At 61.2% G+C, this 20,545-nt stretch overlaps 1 protein-coding gene across 4 annotated transcripts in view; it reads left to right on the top strand.

Annotated features, from left to right (window-relative positions):
• Positions 1 to 20,545, top strand: part of RPTOR (regulatory associated protein of MTOR complex 1) — a 280,347-nt gene that overhangs the window by 229,431 nt on the left and 30,371 nt on the right. For all 4 annotated transcript variants that reach the window (XM_047757543.1, XM_047757542.1, XM_047757544.1 and 1 more), the window contains 8 exons: positions 7,031 to 7,105; positions 9,141 to 9,206; positions 9,535 to 9,726; positions 9,941 to 10,081; positions 11,836 to 11,953; positions 12,731 to 12,871; positions 13,072 to 13,230; positions 19,420 to 19,538. In XM_047757543.1, coding sequence (XP_047613499.1) covers positions 7,031 to 7,105; positions 9,141 to 9,206; positions 9,535 to 9,726; positions 9,941 to 10,081; positions 11,836 to 11,953; positions 12,731 to 12,871; positions 13,072 to 13,230; positions 19,420 to 19,538 — 1,011 coding nt within the window. The remainder of the gene's footprint in view (positions 1 to 7,030; positions 7,106 to 9,140; positions 9,207 to 9,534; positions 9,727 to 9,940; positions 10,082 to 11,835; positions 11,954 to 12,730; positions 12,872 to 13,071; positions 13,231 to 19,419; positions 19,539 to 20,545) is intronic.

Raw genomic sequence — 20,545 nt, 5'->3', positions numbered from 1 at the left:
GTTTTGCATAGCTCTGTGCAAGTACATTAATAACTTGAGTATAGAAAATGTATCTAGAAATGTAATTTTTCAAAGTGATTCAGGAAGAAATAGAAGGTTTAAAACAGATCGGTCTTCAGAGATGGAATCAAGAAAGTTGTTTAGGGAGTTCCCGTCGTGGCACAGTGGTTAACGAATCTGACTAGGAACCATGAGGTTGTGGGTTCAATCCCTGGCCTTGCTCAGTGGGTTACAGATCGGGCGTTGCCGTGAGCTGTTGTGTGGGTTACAGACGCAGCTCGAATCCGGCGTCGCTGTGGCTGTGGTAGGCCGGCGGCTACAGTTCTAATTAGAACCCTAGCCTGGGAACCTCCATATGCCGTGGGTGTGGCCCTAAAAAGACAAAAGACCGGGAAAAAAAAAAAAGAAGAAGAAGAACAAAGAAGAAAGCTCAGTGCCCTCCTTGAAAGAAACCACCAGGCCGGGATTGTTTTCCATGGGATTTCTACCAGACTTCAGGGCGGTTAAAACTCCTCCAGAGCATGCGGATAAAAGAAAACGTCTCAGTTCTTTTTATGAAGCAAGTGTAACATTGATGCAAAAAACCCTGAAATGCACAACAGTGTGAATGTGATTCATGCCTCTGAACTGTGCGCTTTGAACGTGGATAAAATGGTCAGTTTTATCTTATATATGCTTTCTTACACACACACACACACACACACACACAGAGCAAACCTGGAGAAGTCTGCAGACAAAGGCAAACACTTGTGAATCCTTGGAAGTAATCCAGCAGAACACCGAAAGCCTAATACGCCAGATCTGAATGTTGGGGTTTTTTTTTTCCAGGCATGCAAGGTTGGTTCGGTATTAAGAAAGCTAAGCTATTACGGTCGTATATTAATTAGTAGGTCAAAGATGGCTAACCTTGATCTTCTCACAAAGGAAGAAAGCCACTGTTTAGACATCAGTAGCTACTTCTGTAACATTTAAAATATTTTCATTTCAGCCCAGAAGCCAGCATCATACTTAATGAGGAAAAACCAAAAGCACTCCCGCTAAAATTGGAACAAGGTGAGGTGCCACTATCACTATCGGTCAATACAATTAGACAAGAGAAATAGATTAAAGGCATAAAAATGTTAAAAATAGAAGCAACACCATTACAGTTTGCAAATGATATGATTATTCGCCGAGAAAACCCAATGGACTAACTTAAATAGGACTCATCAGAGAACCTAGTAAGGTAGACATCTTCCAGTTAATCTGCAGAAATCAAAAGAAACAACCAGTTAGAGGATAAATGCCCCCCATTTACCAGAGAATCCTAGATCCAGGAGTAAACTGGACCTGAGCATGAAAAATCTCTGTAAAGAAAACTCGGAAGCATTCCTGAAGAACACAGAAATCAGCCTGAACGAGTGAAAACATACCCTGTTCGTTTAAAGAATTCGTCACCATAGAAATGTCAGCGTTCCCTGAATCAACTGAAACTTCCGTGTAATCCCAGTAAAACTGCCAGCAGGCTTTTTGTCTGGAACCAAGCATTTTCTAAACTTCCTGTGGAGAAATGAATAGGAATAGCCAGGGAAATTCTGAATAGGAAGAACAGTGACAGGGGAGCAGTCCCACCAGACATGAGAATTAACTACAAAGCTTCGGTCGTAAACAGCACTGTGGTGCTGGACTGTGGGCACTCGGGCCCAGGGAAAGTCCGTGCACGTGGGATCCTGTGTGTGGTAAAGACAGCAGCTCAGATCCGTGGGGTACGGACCCTGCGTCTTTGGAGTGAGGGTAGCATGGTACCTGACTACACGCCAGCCGACCAGAGCTAACCTGAACGGGTTTAGTTAAACGAAGAATGAAGCCACGAAAGCACCAGAAGAAAACCCGGGCAACTTCTCTTTTAATCTTAGAGTGATGAAGGCCTTTTTAGCTAAAACTGAAAATCTGGATGTCTTTGAAAATTAATAAACTTGATTGTATAAAGAGAAGAAATTTCATGGGGGAAAAATGCCATAAGCTAACGGTTTTTTTTGTTGTTGTTGTTTTCTTTTTGTTTTTTTTGTTTTTGTTTTTGTTTTTGTTTTTTTGCTTTTTTAGGGTCGCAGCCACGGCATATGAAGGTTCCCAGGCTAGGGGTCAAATCGGCACACCACAGCCACTGGCACAGCAATGCCAGATATGAGCCGAGTCTGCTACACCACACCTCATGGCAACGCCAGATCCTTAACCCACTGAGAGAGGCCAGGGATCAAACCTGAGTCCTCATGGGTCTGCATCAGATTCGTTTCTGCTGTGCCACAATGGGAATGCCAGCAGTTTTAAAACAAATAAGAGTTGGGGTAGGGAGCCGATATTTAAATCTGTTACCATATGTAAAAGACTAGCCTCCCTAATATATAAAGAGCTCTGAGAAATCAAGAAAAATGCTAACAATGCAATAGAGAAGTAGTCAAAGGGCATGAACCAACAGTTCGCAGAACAAGAAATACAAATGGCCCTTCGACATATGAAAAATGATGAATTTTTTTTCCATAAATGCACAAATTCTGTATAGGACTATACAGATACCAGTTCTCACTTATCAGATTGGCAAAAATTCAAGTGTTTCACAACACGTTCTGCTGAGAAAGTTCAAAATGGTAACATCTGTCCAAATCAGCAAAGCGTTTGTTTACCTTCCGATGTATCTCAGTATCACGTCTGGGAATTGACAAGTCTACCTGCGGGTGTACAGAATGACGTGCAGAGGTTTACTCGCTGCACCGGCGTTTGAATACCAAGGGCCTGGTGCACTCCTCGGGTCCAAGCTCGGCGGGAGGCTGGCGAATTAAGCAGCGCCTCCTCCGCGTAGCCGTGGGAGGTGGTCCTTAGAGCTGTGAGGACAGTGGGTGCTCCGTGCCGACCGTCTGGGTGAGGCGATGCCTGAGACAGCAGACCCGGCGGGCGGGGGGTCTTGTGTGTAAGGATGGGGCTGCTTGGTCTGTGTATTCATTTCTCAGGAGAGGGAATAAGAAACCTTAGCAGGGAGATGGCGTAGAAGGGCGGAGGGCCTTTCTTTAAAACGTCCCTGTAACATTTGTTTTCATTTTATATCAGATGTCACATGCTCTACGTTAAAATGTAATCCTAGTGTAGATTACAGAGGGGCCCCTTACGGCAAAGGGGCTGAAAATAACTTCTCAATCTGTACCTTTCTGTGGCATCTTAATTTTCGAGCCCTTAACTATATTTAAAGACTTGAGACATCTACAGAAAAGTAAACTGACAGCCTAAAAGCAGTCGTGCGTGTCAGTGGTTTTCCCTCCAGTGTCAGTTATTTTCACGGTGTCTCTTCATTCTAACGTGTGCCTCCAGCGTGAGAGCGCCTGACTTGAGAACATTTTGGTGAACCATATGGCGGGGAATGAAACCCAGTGTATATTTAGCCGTCTTGGCGCCCTTGGCCGGTGGGAAGGCACTTGTGCCGACGGCTGTGCTGCTGGATCTGTGCGGGACGGGGGCTGTGAGCAGCGGGCAGAGCCCTCAGGCACAGCGGGTTTTGTGGAAGCTCTGGGTGGGTGGCACCCCGTCCCCTCCAGACTGGCGCCCTGGCAGCGCCGGGCCGAGGCACCGTCCGGAGCCTCCGTCCCCTGCGTGATCCTGCCTTGGCGCTCGCGCCCTCCCCTCATCCTGAACCCGTGGACGCGAAGCACAGCCTCCATGCCTCTGATTTGCTCCGTGCCCACGTCGGAAGCTGGGGCCCGTGTCCACTGGGATGCTGCACGGGGCCGTCCTGCCAGCTGGGCCTTGTCAAAGCCTCGGGCCTGGCGGCCTGGTGGCCTGTGTCAGTCTGTGGCCTCCGGCTCCCCCAGGAAGCAGCCTTGGTCATCTGCTTAAGGAGAATGAAGGCGGGCTCCCCCGGAGCACCCTCCTCCAGAATATTCCAAGGGGGCGCACTTGCCCTGGCCCGGGCTCTGCCCAGCTGCCGCCACAGGGCGCGGCGTGCTGGCTTCTCTGCCCTTCCGCACGGCCCCTTTCCCCGGGAGAGAGGTGGGATGCCCCCAGGGCCCCGCGTCCAAGGAGTCAGAGCTGCCCCCTTCGCGCTCCTGCTCGCCAGCTCCTCCCCGGCCATGGCACTGGAGACCCGTGGCTCCTGCAGGAAACGGACACGAGAGAGCCTTGGAGAGCAGCCGTCTCTTGTGTCAAGAAACGTCCAGAAACATGGCTTTTGCACTCCTGGGCCTTCGTCGTTTCGAGGCCTGTTTTCCTTGTAGAGAGGCACTTGGCCCAGTCGGGGGAGCACGCAGGTGGCGGGCGGCCTGTGTCCCCGCGTCCTCAGAAGGCAGCACCCTGCGGGTGCCCGGCTCTCTGGCCACGGTGTGGACACAGCCACGCGTTGGCGGCCGGGGTGATTCTAAGCCAGTTCGTGAAGGACACCGGCTGAGGCCTGAGGATGGACCTGACAGGGGAGTGTGGTTGTGGCCCCACCTGCAGGGCGGCCCCGTCCAAACAGGTCTGAGCGGCCACAGGATAATCACGCCTCTGATTCGGACGCGCCTTAGCGCTGCGGCTGCACGTGCCCTGCGTGCCCTCGATTCCGGGGTAGCAGAATGGGACCCGGTGACGCCTCGTGGCTGTTTTTAGGAGCTTCACCCTAAACCTGTGGGTCTAGACCTGACTTCTCGAACCTCTGCTTTAAAAGCAGAGAGCCACGGCTTTATCATCCGCCGCAAGTGCGGCCCAGGTGCTCCCTGTGGCCCCTCCGGCCTGCGCCTCTGCCCAGAGGACACCACGCTGACGCCTCGTCTGCTCCTCGGGACTGCCGTCCAAAGCGAGGCACCCTGTGGAGTGACTGGCTCCCCTGGCTCTCGGGAGGCCTGGCCTGGCACCCTGCGTCCTGCCCTCTCCGTCTCGCTCAGTGCCCACGTAACAGCCGAGGCCAGGTGCCACCTTATCAGGGGATGGATGTGAGGAAGAAACCCCTGGCTATCCGAGCGCCCTGAGAAGGGGCCCGTTGGCAGGGAGGGCCAGGGCTCGGCGCGGTCGGCTGCGGGCTCCTCCTGCACAGCCTCCCTGGCCCTGAGCAGGGCTTTGCCCGGCTGTGCCCGAGCCAGCAGGGCCCTGGGGACCTAGGGGTGTCTCGCAGTACCTAGCTTTTCCCTCGTATTCTCACAAACTCAGATCTGAAACTCTGGTCCTGGGAGCTCCCTGGTGGCCTAGTGGTTAGGACTTGGTGTCGTCACTGCTGCGGCCCAGGTTCAGCCCCGGGTCTGGAAAATGAGATGCCACCCAAGCCACTTCCCACCCACAAAAGTTCCTGTCGTCTCTTCTTCTGGAGTGGCCTTTACCCTGCGGCGTGGGACTGGCTGGGAGACGGCGGAACTCAGCATCTCCCTGCGGGCAGGCTGCCCAGAGTGTCGCGAGGCCGTTCTCCTGGGTGTTGACCCAGCGGCCCTGTGACAGCCTGACCGGGCTCCGTGGTCGCTGTCTGCGAGGACGAGGGCATCACGCCCTGGCCTTCAGATCGTGTTTCCGGAGTCCCTTGTCGCAGCGGATCCCACCAGCTGAGCGCAGGCTTCTCGCATCGTCCAGAGGGGGAACCCGGCCGTGAGGCCTCGCTCTTTGTCCCTGTTCCTCAGCACTGGGCACCTCCCCAGATGCCATCCTCAAGCCCTGAAAGCCCCTTGCGGGACCAGCAGCTGCGGGCACCCTGAGTGGGCCAGCCGCCGCGGGCGCCGGGCTTCATGTGAGGCCCCTGCCTGGGGGCCACTTCTGTCCCCAAGACTCTGACTCCTTGCTTCTCGGTGCTGCCTGAGCCCCTCTCGCCGCATACCTGGGGCAGGTGTCCCCAGCACCCTCCCCCTCCACCAGGTGGCCGTGGGTGTCCCTGATACTCACCCGTGACTTCTGGTCTAGGAGCTCCACTGGCTCGCGCCCCTCCCCGCCCCCCCGACAACCCTGCTGTGCGCCCCAGTCCAGCAGCCCCCTCGGCCCCTCCTCTCCAGTGGTCTCGCCAGGTGGTCAGGTGGCCCAGCCCCTCCCGCCCAGACCCCTGCAGAGCAGCCTCCCCAGTCTTCAGGGCCGTCCCGTCCCCTGTCCCGGCAGCGTGTGTTCCCCTTTTAGTCTGGCCCTGCCAGCTCACCCACCCTCCACTGCAGCTGCCCGCGGTCTGACCGCCTCCTCCGGCAAGCTTTCCAGGCCCTGACCGCCGCCCCCCCCACACACATTCTGGCAGAGTGGGTTCCCCATCACCTGTCCTCCACCTGCATGTCTGTGCTTCCTTCATGGACGGAAGTGTCATGGACACTCCCAGCTGTTCCTCCCAAGCCCGCTGTCTGTGCTGTGGGCCGGAGCCGCTCAGCTCTGCCCTCCAGGACTGAGAGCAGCGCCGGGATGTCCGGCTCTGGGACCCACCCAGTGCTTGGCAACCTGGTGGGTTTGAAAACCGTGCTGAGCAGGTGAGCACGTCGGCACGGTGGCACCCACAGGTGCCGGGTGCTCTGCGGCTCTGGGGAGAACTGCACCCCGCAGACACCAAATCTGCGCCCGGAGCCACTTCTCTGGGGCTCGAGGTGGGCCGCTCAACAGCCTGTTAGAATATAACCGTGTGACACAAGCAGTTCATACCTGCTGTGTCCCCACCGGTTACGGAGGTCCATGCGGGGCGCCGGACACGCGCCGGCAGGGCTGGGTCTGCAGAAACGGAGGGTGGTTTTGGGTGTGGGCGCGTCCCAGCTTGAGGGCGTGTGGACCCCGGGCTGACGCGGGAGGGAGGCCGAAGGATGTGGCTGGGGCGCCCCCACCCGGCAGGTACCCGGGACGCGCTTTCGAGGACGCCTCCAAGCTGCTGCACTTGGGGAGTGTACAGTGCCAGCCCTTTCCCACAGCCGAAGCAGCCGTGTCTGTGTGCGGCCGTTCCAGCTCTTTCTTCAAGCGGAGGTTGGACCTGAGAGGAAAAATGCTTAAGGCGTAAAATGTTCATGGAACGTCGTTCGTTCGGCCCGGGAGGAAATCGGCCCCTTCCCGCCCGGGACGTGTGTTCACAGTTTCTCCTCTGTCTCCCCAGTCGTGCCAAGCGGACCTGGTGAAGGACAACGGCCACAAGTACTTCCTCTCCGTCCTGGCAGATCCGTACATGCCGGTAAGGCCCAGCGGGTGCCGCTGCCGCCCCGCGCCTCCCGGGGCCCCGGGGAAGGCGGCCCCGTGCCAGGGGCGGGGGCTGGGGGCACCAAGGGGCGCGGGGACCCATTCGTGTCGGTGAGAAGACTCGGCGAGGGCTGATAATGAAAACTAGAGACATTGGTGAAAATCCAGGAAACATTTATAGACAGGATGTCTATATAAAAATCAATAGAACGTGTGTGTTTTACCTCAAGTGTGGTGTTGAAACACGGTCGTAGGCAGTTGTGCGAGGTGGGAAGTCATCACCTCCCTGCTCTTCAGGGGGACACACAGATCAAGCGAGGGAGAAAGCCGTGTGAGCCGATTGAGGGCAGGAACATAACGAGCGCGGCCCATGCGAACGGGCCCCCCTTCGCCTCAAACACGGTGACGTGACGCTTGGAGGACATAGATTTGAAAGAAAAGAAAGGACATCCCCAAATGCCAAAAACGGAAGCCCAGGAAGGGCCCGGTGGGCCCCGGGCAGACGTGGCGGTGGCCCCGGGCTCCCCGCGTGGGTGGGAGCCGCCAGCCGAGGTTGGAGCGTGAGAGACGCAGGGACGGCTCGGCGGCCAGGGCACCGGCTCAGCCACGCTCAGGGGCGCCCCCGCACGAGGGCCCAGGCAGAGCCAGCGCACGGGGAGGCCACCCCCAGCACCAAACCCGGGTCTCTGAGGAGACCGAAGAGGAGCGGAAATGAGCGGGTTTAAGGTGACCGAGCCCTTTGTCACAGTTCTGTCTAAGGAAGAACCTTCGTGCCTCTTACAGGAGAACAGTGCATTCCGCCCTGTTTACTCTTCCTTGAAAATGACCAACTAGAGTCTTTTAACAAATAGGCAGATTTGGGGACCAAAAAAAAGAGCCTCTACTGGAAGACGGTCACTGTCCCGACAGCTCTGTGGACGGTTAAACAGTGGGGACTCCCGGGAGCAAGGCCAGCGGGAGCGGTCAGGCCCGGAGGGCGCCCGAGGCAGCAGGGCAGACGCTGCCAGCCAGTCCTGCCAGGTCTTCCAGGTTTATAAAGCACAGGGAGTCTGCAGAGGGTCAAATGAGCCAACCCACCCGAAGCCTCATTGGAGCGAAAGTTGCGGACCCCAAAGGCCAGAGGGAAAGTCTTGAGAGTAACCAGGGCACAGAGGCGGCTTGTTGCAGAGAAGTGGAGAGCAGGCCCCCGAGTAACAGCGTGGACGTCAGCAGAGAGGCCTCCACGCCCCGGACCCCGTGCCCCGCCCAGGTGGGCACCGGCCAGGGCCACGTGCTGAGAGCTGGGCTCTCCCAGGCAGCCAGGAGGAGGTGGAGCCGGGGCCGAAGGAGGAGGGAGGCGGGAGCCTGTCCCTTGTCCACAAGCATTGGCTGTGAGAATGAGTGAGAGTGGTCGCTCATGAGGCTCCGACGCGAGAGGAGGGAACCGGGGGCGCGGGAGAGGAGAGGATGAGGCCCTCAGCCCTGGACCAGACCCGCAAGGAGGGAGGAGAGGCCGAGGCAGGGACCGGCCCGTCGCTTTACGGCCGGCCTGCTAGACCAGGGCCACCCGCTTCTGTAGGCCTGAGCAGGACGGGGTGATCGGGGGCTGCGTGTTAGCAGGGCGGCCTCCGATGGCGCAGAACCAGGGCCTGCTCCCGCTGCAGCATCGCAGCCCTCCGGGAGACCAGCCCAAAGCTGTCGAGCCCTCTTTAAGGGGCGTTCCCTTCTGTGGCCTTGTCACTTTGTTGATTTATTTTTGTCTTTGTTTTCTTTTAGGGCCGCACTCGCGACATATGGAGGTTCCCAGGCTAAGGGTCTAATCGAAGCCATAGCTGCCGGCCTCCACCACAGCTCCTGGCAGCGCCAGATCCTTAACCCACTGAGCAGGGCCGGGGGTGGAACCCGCAGCCTCATGGTGCCTCGTCACATTCGTTTGCGCTGTGCCACGATGGGAGCTCCAAAGCTGGCCCTCGTTGCTTGAGTTCCACATCTAGCTCCGCGTCACGTTTCCCGCGGAGGAGGCGCCAACGAGCAGGACTTGTGTTTTGCAGGCTGAGCACAGGACCATGACGGCCTTCATTCTGGCCGTGATCGTCAACAGCTACAACACGGGGCAGGTGAGTGTCACCCCGCATCCCCACCCCCGCGGGGCGCCCCGGGGGTCCAGAGGCGCAGCCCGAGGCACTGCTCCGAGTGACGAGTGACGGAGCGGTGACCTCAGGAGGGGGGTTCCGGGCCCCAGCAGCCGGGGGCTCCCTGGGAGGAGCAGGGGCCCGGCCCCTTTGGCTGCAGCTGGGGGAGCTGGAATTGGTGGGAGTGAAGTGCGGGAAACGGAGCACAGTCCCCCCAAGAAAAGCCGGGTGCTGGGGTCCGGCCCGCCACCCTCCTCCCTGCTGGTGGTCAGGGGGTCATGGGGTGACACCCTGCACTGCCGCCCGCTTGCAGGAAGCCTGCCTCCAGGGGAACCTGATCGCCATCTGCCTGGAGCAGCTCAGTGACCCCCACCCCCTGCTGCGCCAGTGGGTGGCCATCTGCCTCGGGCGGATCTGGCAGAACTTCGACTCGGCCCGCTGGTGTGGCGTGAGGGACAGTGCCCACGAGAAGCTCTGCAGCCTCCTCTCCGACCCCATCCCCGAGGTGCGGCTGCAGGACGGCTCGGTGCTGGAGGCCACCTGCTGGGGGCAGGAGCGCGGTCTGGCCTCTGGTCCCAGCAGCTCTCGGCCCTGGCGGGGGGGGGGGTGCGGGGGGCGAAGCTCGTGCCTCGTTCCTCCCTGGCTGGGGCTCCTCTGCACGCGGGGCTGGGCTGAGAGGAGGGCCAGCCGGCTCAGGGTGACCGCCGCCCTGCCCGCAGGTGCGCTGCGCAGCCGTCTTCGCCCTCGGCACCTTTGTGGGCAACTCAGCAGAGAGGACGGACCACTCCACCACCATCGACCACAACGTGGCCATGATGCTGGCCCAGCTCATCAACGACGGCAGCCCTGTGGTGCGGAAGGTGGGTGCCCCGCCCCCGCAGCCCGCGACCCTGGGCCGCAGCCGCGGGCTCCGGTCCCCTGGCACGCGCCCTGGCCAGAGCGGACTTCAATGCTCAGTTCTCTCCAAAGTGCGTTTCTTCACCAGATGCTCATGTTTGCTTCATTGAAAGGTGTTTAACAGGCCGCGTCTCCGGGCAGCTTGTACAGTAGGCAGCACGTGCCCCCCACGGAGGTTCAAAAGCCGTGGCCTCTCAGGCAGGCCCGGGTGTGCCGCGTTCTCCCCGCCCCACCCCACACGTTTGTCTTGACTGAGCCCAGCAGTCTCTGCAGTGGGAACCTTGCCTTGTCCGTTTAGATGCAGAAATACCATGCTTTCCGTCCGAGGTCTCACTCCCCTTCCAGGGTTGGCTCAGCACAGCTCAGCCCGCCCCTCCCCCAGCCAGAAGGGGCCGTGTTTCGGGTGGACGCAGGGCAGCGTGGTCCTGTGACCGTGAGCGGAGGTGCCGCGGTCCCCAGCCTGGAGGTGGCTGTGCGGGGAGGGATGTGGTCTGGGGGTGTTTGCTTGGAGAGCTGTCTTGGTGGCAGGAACTTTGAGCAAGTTCCCATCAGCCGGGAAGCACTCATCCCACCTCATGCCCCCGGGGGACGTGAGGCCAGCTCCCAGGACGCCAGGGTTTCTAGAGAAGCCTTGGCTGAGGACGCTCCGCAGGCGCCTCGGCCCGAGCTCAGCTGTCTTAGCTTCTGCCCGACGCGGGCTTCCTGAGTCAAAGGCTGCTTTTTCCCGAGTCGCATCGCCTCTGGTGGATGTCACCCATCAAAGCAGCAGATCAGCAGTCTCTCGAGTTGTCTGTTGAGACTGCTTTCAAAGGAAGGAACGCTGTTTTTTAGTTCTTCCCCTAACAAGCTTTGAGATAAAAAAAAGAGTGGTAATGAGAATAGACTACCCGAGGGACCGGGGAGTGGCCGCCAGGACCTCCGCACTCTTAAGCCTGTGTCCACATGTGCCCTGGGCTCCCTTCTGGGCTGGAGTCCACTCACCACCCTGTGACCAGCCACCCGACGCCCGTGGGCAGCTGTGTGGACAAGGCCTGCTGGTTCTGAGTGTGACAGGGCTAAACTGTGGCGAAGGCGGGACCAGCTCTGCCGGGAAGGGGAGAGGCTGCCCAGAGGGTCTCGCATCTGAACGTGTCAGCCCCCCGCTGGTCTTCCCAGGCCTGAGAATAGCGCGAGGCTCGTGGCCAGCCTGCGCCCAGCCGCACCTGACCATGGGCCTCCCTGGGGCCGGGTCGATCTGCTCTGGGTCCAGCCCAGCCCTCTCAGCCCTTCACAGTGAAGGGAAAATGGGTGCTTTTTGAAGAGGTACAGGCTTTGTCCTCACCAGGAGAGGCCGGCAGGTGCCCCTTGGCAGCCTGCTGCTCTGCAATGGGGCTCAGCCTCACCCGTGGGAGGAGGCCCTGCAGGCTCTTCCCCATGCCACACCACGGCACCCTCACCCTATGTCTCTGCAAGGCCCTCCAGCCCTGTCGCTCACACCTTGCGGTCAGCAGTCACCCCGCCAGGCGTCCCAGGCATTTTTGGAGGCCGTGAACCTGTCACCCTGCTTGCTCAGATGCCTCTGCCCACGCTGGGCGCTCCAGTGCTGTGTTGAGCGGGGAGCCCCTTTCCCGGTGCCCAGCACGGTCTGTCCCCCGTCCTTCTCCGTGGTGGCTCCAGCATGCAGCGCCCGCATCGTCTCCCAGCCCCACGTCAGCGTGCTTGCCCCTTCTCCCGGCAGGAGCTGGTGGTGGCTCTGAGTCACCTTGTGGTTCAGTACGAAAGCAATTTCTGCACCGTGGCCCTGCAGTTCATGGAAGAGGAGAAGAACTACCCGCTGCCCTCTCCGGCCGCCACAGGTATGGTGCCACGGGCATGGCGCCACAGTTACAGCGCCATGGGTACGGTGCCAGGAGAGCCCTCGATGCTCGTGGGACTGGAGCCCTGTCGGGACTGTCCACAGGCCCCTGAGCCCACAGGCGAGTCCTGGCCGCTCAGGTGTCTGCGAGTCCCGCCTCCCCCGCCCCGAAGGAGGGCAGGGCCGCCCCCTGACTTTTCCTGCCTCTCCGCCCTCTTCCGAGATCCCAGTCCTGGAAACCCGGAAGGGCGGAGGTGCCGCTTCTGGGCCTCAGGGAAGCATGTCTCCCTCCTGAGAGTCCTCACATCAGGCGGCCCCCTCTGCTCACATCTGTCCTTGTCGCCTAGTTTGCATGTCTTCGTCTTGGGCGGGCCCTGCGGGAAAAAGGCTTGTGATCCACCTCAGTGCAGCAGGGAATGGAGGGCCTGGGGCTGGCCGTCGGGTCCTCCCGCTGCTGCCCGGCTGCGGCCGTGCCTGGGCTCTGGGGCAGCGGCCGTGGGTGAGTCCGGGGCACCTGGTGCTGTCCTCAGAGAGACCGGCCGTGGGGACCCCTGTGATTGAACTCTCCCCGAGGGACAGGCCTGGGTCATGGTCGTCTGCTCCCGTGGTGCCCTCCCCCCGGCCATGACCTTGTCCAGCTTTGTCCAGCTGACCCTGATACACGTGTCAGAGGCCCCGCTGGAGCGCCCCCCTCATCCAGGCAAAAGCCCCTGTCCCCAGCCGCATGGCCGCCTCCTGCCAGAGTCCGCCGTTCACTCTTGTGCGTCTTCTGTCCTAGAGGGCGGGAGTCTGACCCCGGTGCGGGACAGCCCCTGCACCCCCCGGCTGCGCTCCGTGAGCTCCTACGGCAACATCCGCGCGGTCACCACGGCCAGGAGCCTGAACAAGTCTTTGCAGAACCTGAGCCTGACGGAAGAACGTGAGCCGGGGGGCGGGGCACTCGCGCGGGGTGGTTGCTGGACGGGCCCCGCCCCTTCTGCCCTCGCCCCCCACCCCCCACCCCGACCCGGGCCTGAGCGGAACCACAGCACAGGGCCCGGGGTGTCAGGGGTTACCCCCAGAGGCCGGCCCCGGGCCCAGGCAGGCGCACGCTCACCAGCCCCCTGTTGTCCCACCAAGCCGGCGGCTCGGTGGCGTTCTCTCCCGGGCACCTGAGCACCAGCAGCAGCGCCAGCAGCACCCTGGGCAGCCCCGAGAACGAGGACTACATCCTCTCCTTCGAGACGGTGGACAAGATGCGGCGGGTCAGCTCCTACTCCTCCCTCAACTCCCTCATTGGTGAGTCCCTGCACCCCCGGCCAGCGTGGGGGACGGAGGGTCCTACTGCGGCAGCCAGGACTCGGCCCGGGGACGCCGGCCTGGCCCAGGCCCTGAGGGCAAGCGGCCTGGTTGCCCAAGAAGACCGCAGCACCGCCAGTGCCACGGAGGGGGCTCACGGCATCGCACACAGCGCCAGGTCCCCAGAGAATGCGTGTGCGGGGTCAGGGCTCAGGGGTCACAGCCCTGCTCCGGGAGCACAGACGGCCCTTCCCGCTCAGGCTCCAGGCCTGACCCCCGGCAGAGGCCCCTCTGCGCATTCGCCTTCACCAGTCCTGCAGCTCCACACGGACGGCGTGGGGGTGGGCAAGGGTCAGAGCCGGCTCTGTTCTGCCCTGAGCGGTGAGCCCCTGTCGTGCCGCCAGGCCTGCGTTTCCCGAAGTCACTGGACCCGCCTAGGACCCTGTTCCCAGCACTGGTGGGTCACAGGCTCACCGGCAGCCTCACTTAATCCCCAGGACTGCTTTGAGACACACAGACACTCGCCTGACGCTGCCCACCTGGGGGCGTGATTCCTTCCCCAGGGGTCACCAGCAGAGTTAGGGCACCCAGAGCCCCTCCCGGGCACCCCCGGGGCCTGTCACGCTTATGCACACGCTGCGGGCCCGAGGCCTCGCGCCCCCTCCCACAGTTTAAACGCGGAGGACATGGCGCTGCTTGTCCCAGGTCCTGCGTCCGCCCTGAGCGTGTGTGTCCACGCTGGTCGCCTGGTCTTGTCGCCTCACTCCATGACCTGCCACTGTTGAATTATCCCCCTCCCGCTGCTGCACCGTGGCCCTGCTCTGACTCTTTCTTCTTTCCTCCTTTTCCAAAGAGCAATGGGCTGCGGCCCCCGCTCCGCCGCCGCCCGCCCGCCCTCCTGCACCCAGAGGCACTGGGCTCTGCCTCCAGTGCCCCGAGAGGCGGCTTCCTCGGCGCAGTCACCGCCCGCCCCAATGCCCCCCCCGCCCCGAAGGGGACAGCTCTCTGCCGTCACGCCCGTCTCAGCCCGCTTCCCGCTTTGTCTTCCTCCCGAGCGCTCTGCAGTGTGCGTCCTCGTGCGCTCAGCCCCGCTGTCCCGCCCGGACCTTGGTCACCTGCCGGGGGCACCGCCTTGTGGGTGGGGCCCGGGCCGCCGCAGACATGCGTGGGGCTGGCAGGCGCCCAGCAGGAGTCTGGGGCACGTTCCGGGGCCCCCCACGCCGTCTGCTGGGGCAAAGGCCCTCGGCGATGCTCGTCTGCGTGGCCCCGGTTTCCACGAGGGCCCGCGCTCGTGTTCAGGGGCCTCTCCTGTTCCCACTCGGGCGGCAGCGATGGGCCCTGATGGGCTGGTGCCGTTTTCATTAACCTTCAGCTCCTGGTTGGTGGCGTGTGCCCATGACAGCCCCACCTTAGGGCTGACGCTCCCTCGGCGCCCGTGGCGGTTTCGACCTTCCTGACGCGCCGTCGTCAAGCCGGAAGCGGGAGGGCAGCCCGAATGTGACCCGTCCTGAGTCGCAGGAGGACATTCTCAGCGTCACTCGCGGAGTGTTTGTTTTGACCTGGGTGCCTTCTTTTCATAGTTAATGCTTTGTGTGGCGGCCACGCTCCCAGGCCGGCCCCGGTCTTTAAAGACCAGGTCTTTAGAGTTCCCGCTGTGGCGCAGGGTGAGATTGGGTGCTTTTTCTGTGGTGATGTGGGTTTGATCCCTGGCCTGGAGCAGTGGCTAAGGACCCAGAGGTGTCGCAGCTGAGGTGTAGGTCACAGCTACAGCTTGGATTCAGGCCCTGGCCTGGGAACTTCCACATGCCAGGGGTGCAGCCAAAAACGAAAGAAAGACGCAAAAACCTAGGTCTCCGTGAAACTAAATTCCTACGTCTGCATGTGTCTCTGCAATAAAACAGTTAAACCGTAGGAAGGAGTGATAAAATAGGAATGAGGTGCTCCCGCGAATGGCCGTCGAGGCCGGCGGAGCCCCCGCTGAGCCCTCCACCCCCGAGTCAAGGTGGCTGCCGCCTTCCACCTTGCCCCATGAAAGAGAATGGTGAATGTTCTGTTTGTTGGGTGGGAGCCCCTGTGGTTCTGCAGCAGCCACACACAGCACGTGAGCAAGGGGGCTGGCCACGCTCTAGCAAGCTTTCCTCATGACCTGAAATCTGAATTTCATAAAATGTTCAGTACCACAAACATTATTTTTCTTTTGATGTTTTTTTTCCCCAACCACTTAAAAAGTGTAAAAACCTTCCCTAGTTTGTGAGCCATGCCAAAAAAGCAAGCAGCCGGCTGGGTGCAGCCGGGCCACAGCTGGCCCACAGGCCTGCAGGAGCCGGACTCGTGCTCACCCTTCAGCTCCAGGGGCGTCCCGCGGGGACAGCAGGGGCCACCTGCTCTTCTCGGCACGTGGAGGTCCTTTCTGCCCAAAAGATGTTCCTCGGTGCCCAGCGCGCGGGCACGCAGGAGAAGTTGGCACACAGAGGCGGGGGTCTCCCGCCCCTCCGCCACCTTTGCCCGTGACCCCCCGCCGTGTCCCAGCCCCTCCCAGCCCTCAGCTCCTCAGAGCCTCCACAGCCCGGCTCCCTGCCCCAAGCCTCGCTGTGCCCCAGCCACGTCCCCTCCGGCTGGCACATCCCAGCTTTTCCCAGCGGTCTCCTGCTTCTGTTCTGCCGTCCCCAGGCCTCGTCCTGATCACGGGCTCCCTTCCCACGTCCCGCACCCCTGGCTCTCGGGTGGTTTCTGCTCAGGCGCGTAGCCGACCATCAGGAGAACGTTTGTAACAAGTCAGGCGGGGTCTCCTGAGCTTGCAGAAGCCTGAGCCCCGTTGGTCGGATGGAAGGAGGCGAGTCATGTGGCCACAGAGCCGTCGAGAGCTTTTGTCAGAGGGTCCCGTTTCCCGGGCATCCCCCGGGCGCTGGTGAGAATGCAGAGGTTGAGGCCCTGTGGCTGCGGATGCCCAACCCGGGGGCCTGGGGTCGGGGGCCGGCCCCGTCTGGAACTCAGCTCCATCTCCACGAGTAAATACCGCTTTTGTCCCTGTCCCTGGCCTGGAGGCAGAAGGGAGACGGCGCGGTGTTTCACCTGAGGCCACGAGAGCCCAGAGGCCCCAGCTCGGCGCCTCCCGCCACCCGCCTTTCGTGTCCCCCGGGACTTGGGACGCACAGCATGGGCCCCTCTCTGGCAGGAAGCCTGAGCGTCTTTTATGGGGGGAACCTGAGTTTTCTGTGTGCGGTGGGCACTTCTGAAGTCCTGAGTGGGGTCGGACGTGAGCTGCCGCCAAAGGGGCGCTGGAACCGCGGCGCTGACACGCGTGTTTAAAGCTCATAGCCTGTGCAGCCTCCCGTTACGTGCAGCATTCACCTGTTTAAAGCCAGTTTTTTCTTTCATCCCATCCAAAGAGCAGCGGCCTCTGTAGCCCCTCTGGCAGGATGTCGCGTGTGGTTCTCACAGCCCCCGCACCCGGAGCAGCCGTCTAGTCCGGCCCCTCCCGGGAAGCAGCCCTCCCGCCCCCTCCACCGTGTCCGGGGCCCTCGAGGTCCCGCTGCTGAGGGCGGCATTGTCCCCACATGGCTCCCGCAGGCCCAAGCAAGCGTTTGCTGATGGCTGTGAATCTGTGCTGGGTCCCGGTCTGTGTCGCCACGTCTGGAACCTTCCCTGGTGTCTGTGTCTGCGTGTTTCTCACCGACTCAGCCTCCTTCCACCCTCCATGCGGCCTCCCGTCGGTCCTCTCTGCTTCTGGGCCCCCGCACCCCAGACTTGGCCTCAGCTCTCGCTCCCGGTCTCCCGTCCAGACCGCGGCAGGTCCTCCCCAGCATCCGCTCTGCATGGACCACCTCCGGCTGACGCCCTCACGGAGCTGCCTTTCCTGTAAAGCTGCGCCCCCCCCCCACCACCCCCGACAGCCGCTGGCCCGAGTGAGGCCTGGACGGCCTCCCCTCCCCATTCCCGCGCCCCCTCCCTACCCAGCAGTGCCCAGCCAGCCCCAGCCGAATTCTCTGCAACCTCAATGAAGTTTCTCCCCCCTCCCCTTTTTTTTTTTTTTTTTGCTTTCTAGGGCCGCATCCGTGGCATATGGAGGTTCCCAAGCTAGGCGTCTAATCAGAGCTGCAGCTGCCGGCCTACACCTCAGCCACAGCAACGCCGGATCCAAGCTGCACCCGCAACCTACACCATAGCTCTCGGCAACGCCAGATCCCTGACCCACTGAGCGAGGCCAGGGATCGAACCCTCATCCTCGTGGATGTTAGTCGGGTTCGTTTCCGCTGCACCACGGCAGGAACTCCCGAGTTTCTCCCATTGAAAACATTCTGGCAGTGATGGATCTAAGACAGCTGGTGCTGGGGAGGGAATAACCAGGCCTCGACCTCGGCACCCGGCCCAGGGCCCTGCCCTCCCTGGGCTGTGTGCTCTCGATGCCTAAACGTAGACTTGGTGTGAAGCTGGGTTCAAGTTCTCACCCTCCCTTGGAGACTCTGGGGTCGGGAGAGAGAAAGGAGAGAGACCGGGCTCTGTGGTCGGCGTCTGGCCCCCACTGGCCTCGGAGCCTTGGACGGTGGCCGGGGGTCCCTGTGTCCATGACGTCGGTGTGACCGGGCAAGCAGTAGCACCCCCCCTGCCCCCCACCTGCCCGGCGTCAGGAAGTCCCAGCAGGAGACCTTGCGCTCTGGGCATCAGGAAGAGGCGGAGGAGCCGCGTACCGCGGGCAGAAGGCGCTACGCCCGGCGTCTGGTGGCTTCTCAGAGGGAGAAGGCGGTGAGAGCCAGCAGCACCGTTTTTGATGTCACAACGTTCGTTACGTTTTTGTGGCCAAAATCCCTCAGAGGCACCGCTAAGCATGTCAGGTGGGAACGGATGGGGGTGGGGGGCACCCAGAAGGGGCTGTGGCTGCACAGACGCACTGCCGGCTCCAGCCAGGGCTCCGTCCAGCAGGTGAGGGAGGAAGTGAGCCGGATCCTCCCTGGGAGGCGAAGGCAGTGGCCCGGGGGCGATTCCTGGGGAGGCGCCGGCCCCACATCCCTGACAAGAGTGTCCTTATCGGTGGCCCTGAGACCAAGGTGGCAGGTGACAGCTCCCCCCTCCAGCAGCCCTGCCTTCCTTCTCCTAGCTGCCCTGCCATCTCTGAGGGATGACTGCGGCCTAGGCTTGGCCATGAATGCTGAGCGAATCTTTCTACAGCTGATGCCCTTTAGAAGGTTGTGGCCACTGCTCTGCAAAATAAGTGCAAAAACCCATTAGTTACGCTCTTTTATTACTTTCAGTCTAGACATGAAAATAGGCTCTCAGTGCTCATGGGGAGTTGGGTGAGCACCAGACTCAGGTGCCCTGAGCTCACTCAGCCCACAGCCCCCCCGAGGGGCTGCACCCGCGTCCTGGTGGCTCCAGGTCCTTGTAGGTCAGGAATCAGGGAGCCGTCAGCAGAGCGTGTGGAGCGCATTGCACGCTCCTCCTCTTTAAAGAGGCAGAAAGCAGCAGTGTCCTGACGGCAGGTTCCTAGTGGCAGCCCGTCTGCTGGGACGGGAAAGCAGCTTCTAGGAAACCGCCCCGCAGAGATTTGGGGTGGACTTTACAAACAGCCCCTCAAACCAAATCTGGACAGTTGCCGCAAGGTGAGGCATTTGCGAGTCGGAAGGTTTTGCACTAAAGCGCGTGGGAGGACGGCGCCCCGGGCACAGGCAGGCCCTCGGCACAGAGCACCCTCAGAGGGTCCCGGGTCTCAGGGCAGGTTGCCCACATCTGGAACTCGAGGCAAGACAGCACATGAGGTAACTTGGGAGCCACACGCCCCGAGCAGGCCAGAGTGAGGTGCGGATGGGGCCTCTCAGCCAACACACAGCACCCGTGTGGCCACGTGGCTCCTGGGCATCTTCAGCCTTGAGTTGGTGCCACCCTGGGGCTGGGTGGCACTCTCCAGTCAGCCAGGGCCTGCGAGGGGGTCCCGCCCTCTCTGACTTTCCTCCTGGCAAGATTCAGCCTCAGGACGCGGGATCCTGTGGTCAAGCCTGCTTCCCACCTGCCAGTCCCGACTCTCCGGGCCCCGCCTCAGACGAACAAGCCCAGAGCCTGCCAGAGGCCCAGCCCTTTGAGGCCTCCGTCCGGATCCGTGGCAGGGTTTTCAGGACGGGGAGCTGGCCCAGAGGCCGCCCCAGCCTGCGGCGGCAGCTCCTCGTCGCTGAGACCTCTCCTGCTTCTCTTTCCCAGGCGTCTCGTTCAACAGCGTTTACACGCAGATCTGGAGAGTCCTGCTGCACCTGGCCGCGGACCCCTACCCGGACGTCTCCGACCTGGCCATGAGGGTGCTCAACAGCATCGCCTGCAAGGTGCGTGGGCGCCTCTCCCCGGGCCAGACGCTTTCAGCGGGCGCTTGCGTCCGAACCCTGGTGCGTGCCGCCTCTGCGGGGGTGTGGCCACTGTGTCCGCCCGCGTCGGGGCCTCGGGCCCCAGGGGAGGGCGTCTGGGTGACCTGTAGTGATGGCCCCGCCTGTGTCCCGGCACCAGTGCTGGACGGCTTCTCCCGTTCGGGGCCATCCTGGCTAAAGGAAACTCTTCGAAAAACCAGCTTTTGGTTCCGTTAGTACAGTGACCTCCCCCCCCCCCCGACCCCCCACAGTGGAAAAACAGCCCTTTGTACCCTGTCTCTGCATCCCTGAATTGTGTGTGTTTATGGGCAGTCACGTGTCAGTGGCCCCATGCGGTTCAAACCCGTGTGGTCTGAGGGGCACCTGTGTTTCCCTGTTGGTTTTCCTCCTTGTGTTGACTTTTTTCTTTCTTTCTTCCGCTGACTCTGTTGTGCTGCTCTTCTGACTCTGGTTCCTTAAGAAGGAAGCACAGGTCTTGGTTTCAGTCCTTCCTCCTTCGGGGACTGGGAGCTCTCCCAGCCCTTGTGATGGGCTCTGGGGACCATTTGGCCGGTCAGCAGTTCCTTCCCCAACCTCGTGGGTCTTCACCCCACGCCTGGCAGAAAGGGGCCCCCGGAAGCCCTCAGAAGCCCTCTCCACTCTGTCCCGCAGCTTCCAGCCACTCCTCCGTGCTGCCGGCTCTGCCCTGTGCCCTTCCCCACCCACAGCCGGGTCTCAGGACACCGCCTGCAGGTGTGAGCTGGGCGCTGGTTCCCCGCCTCGCGGAGCTCACGGACCTGTGGTGCCTGGTGCCCAGTGTCCAAGAACAGCTGCTGCTTTTTTTTTTTTTTTTTTTTCGTTTTTTTAGGGCTGCACCCGCGGCCTATGGAGGTTCCCATGGTTCCTCATCGGATTCGTTTCCACTGCGCCACGACGGGAACTCCCAACAGCTGCTTCTTTTTACATTTTTTTTTCCTGGCTTTCCAGCT

This window comes from Phacochoerus africanus, chromosome 14 (assembly GCF_016906955.1).
Source record: "Phacochoerus africanus isolate WHEZ1 chromosome 14, ROS_Pafr_v1, whole genome shotgun sequence".
Taxonomy (NCBI): Eukaryota; Metazoa; Chordata; class Mammalia; order Artiodactyla; family Suidae; genus Phacochoerus; species Phacochoerus africanus.
The sequence above is the reverse complement of the archived record's forward strand: the minus strand, read 5'-3'. Positions and strand labels throughout refer to the sequence as shown.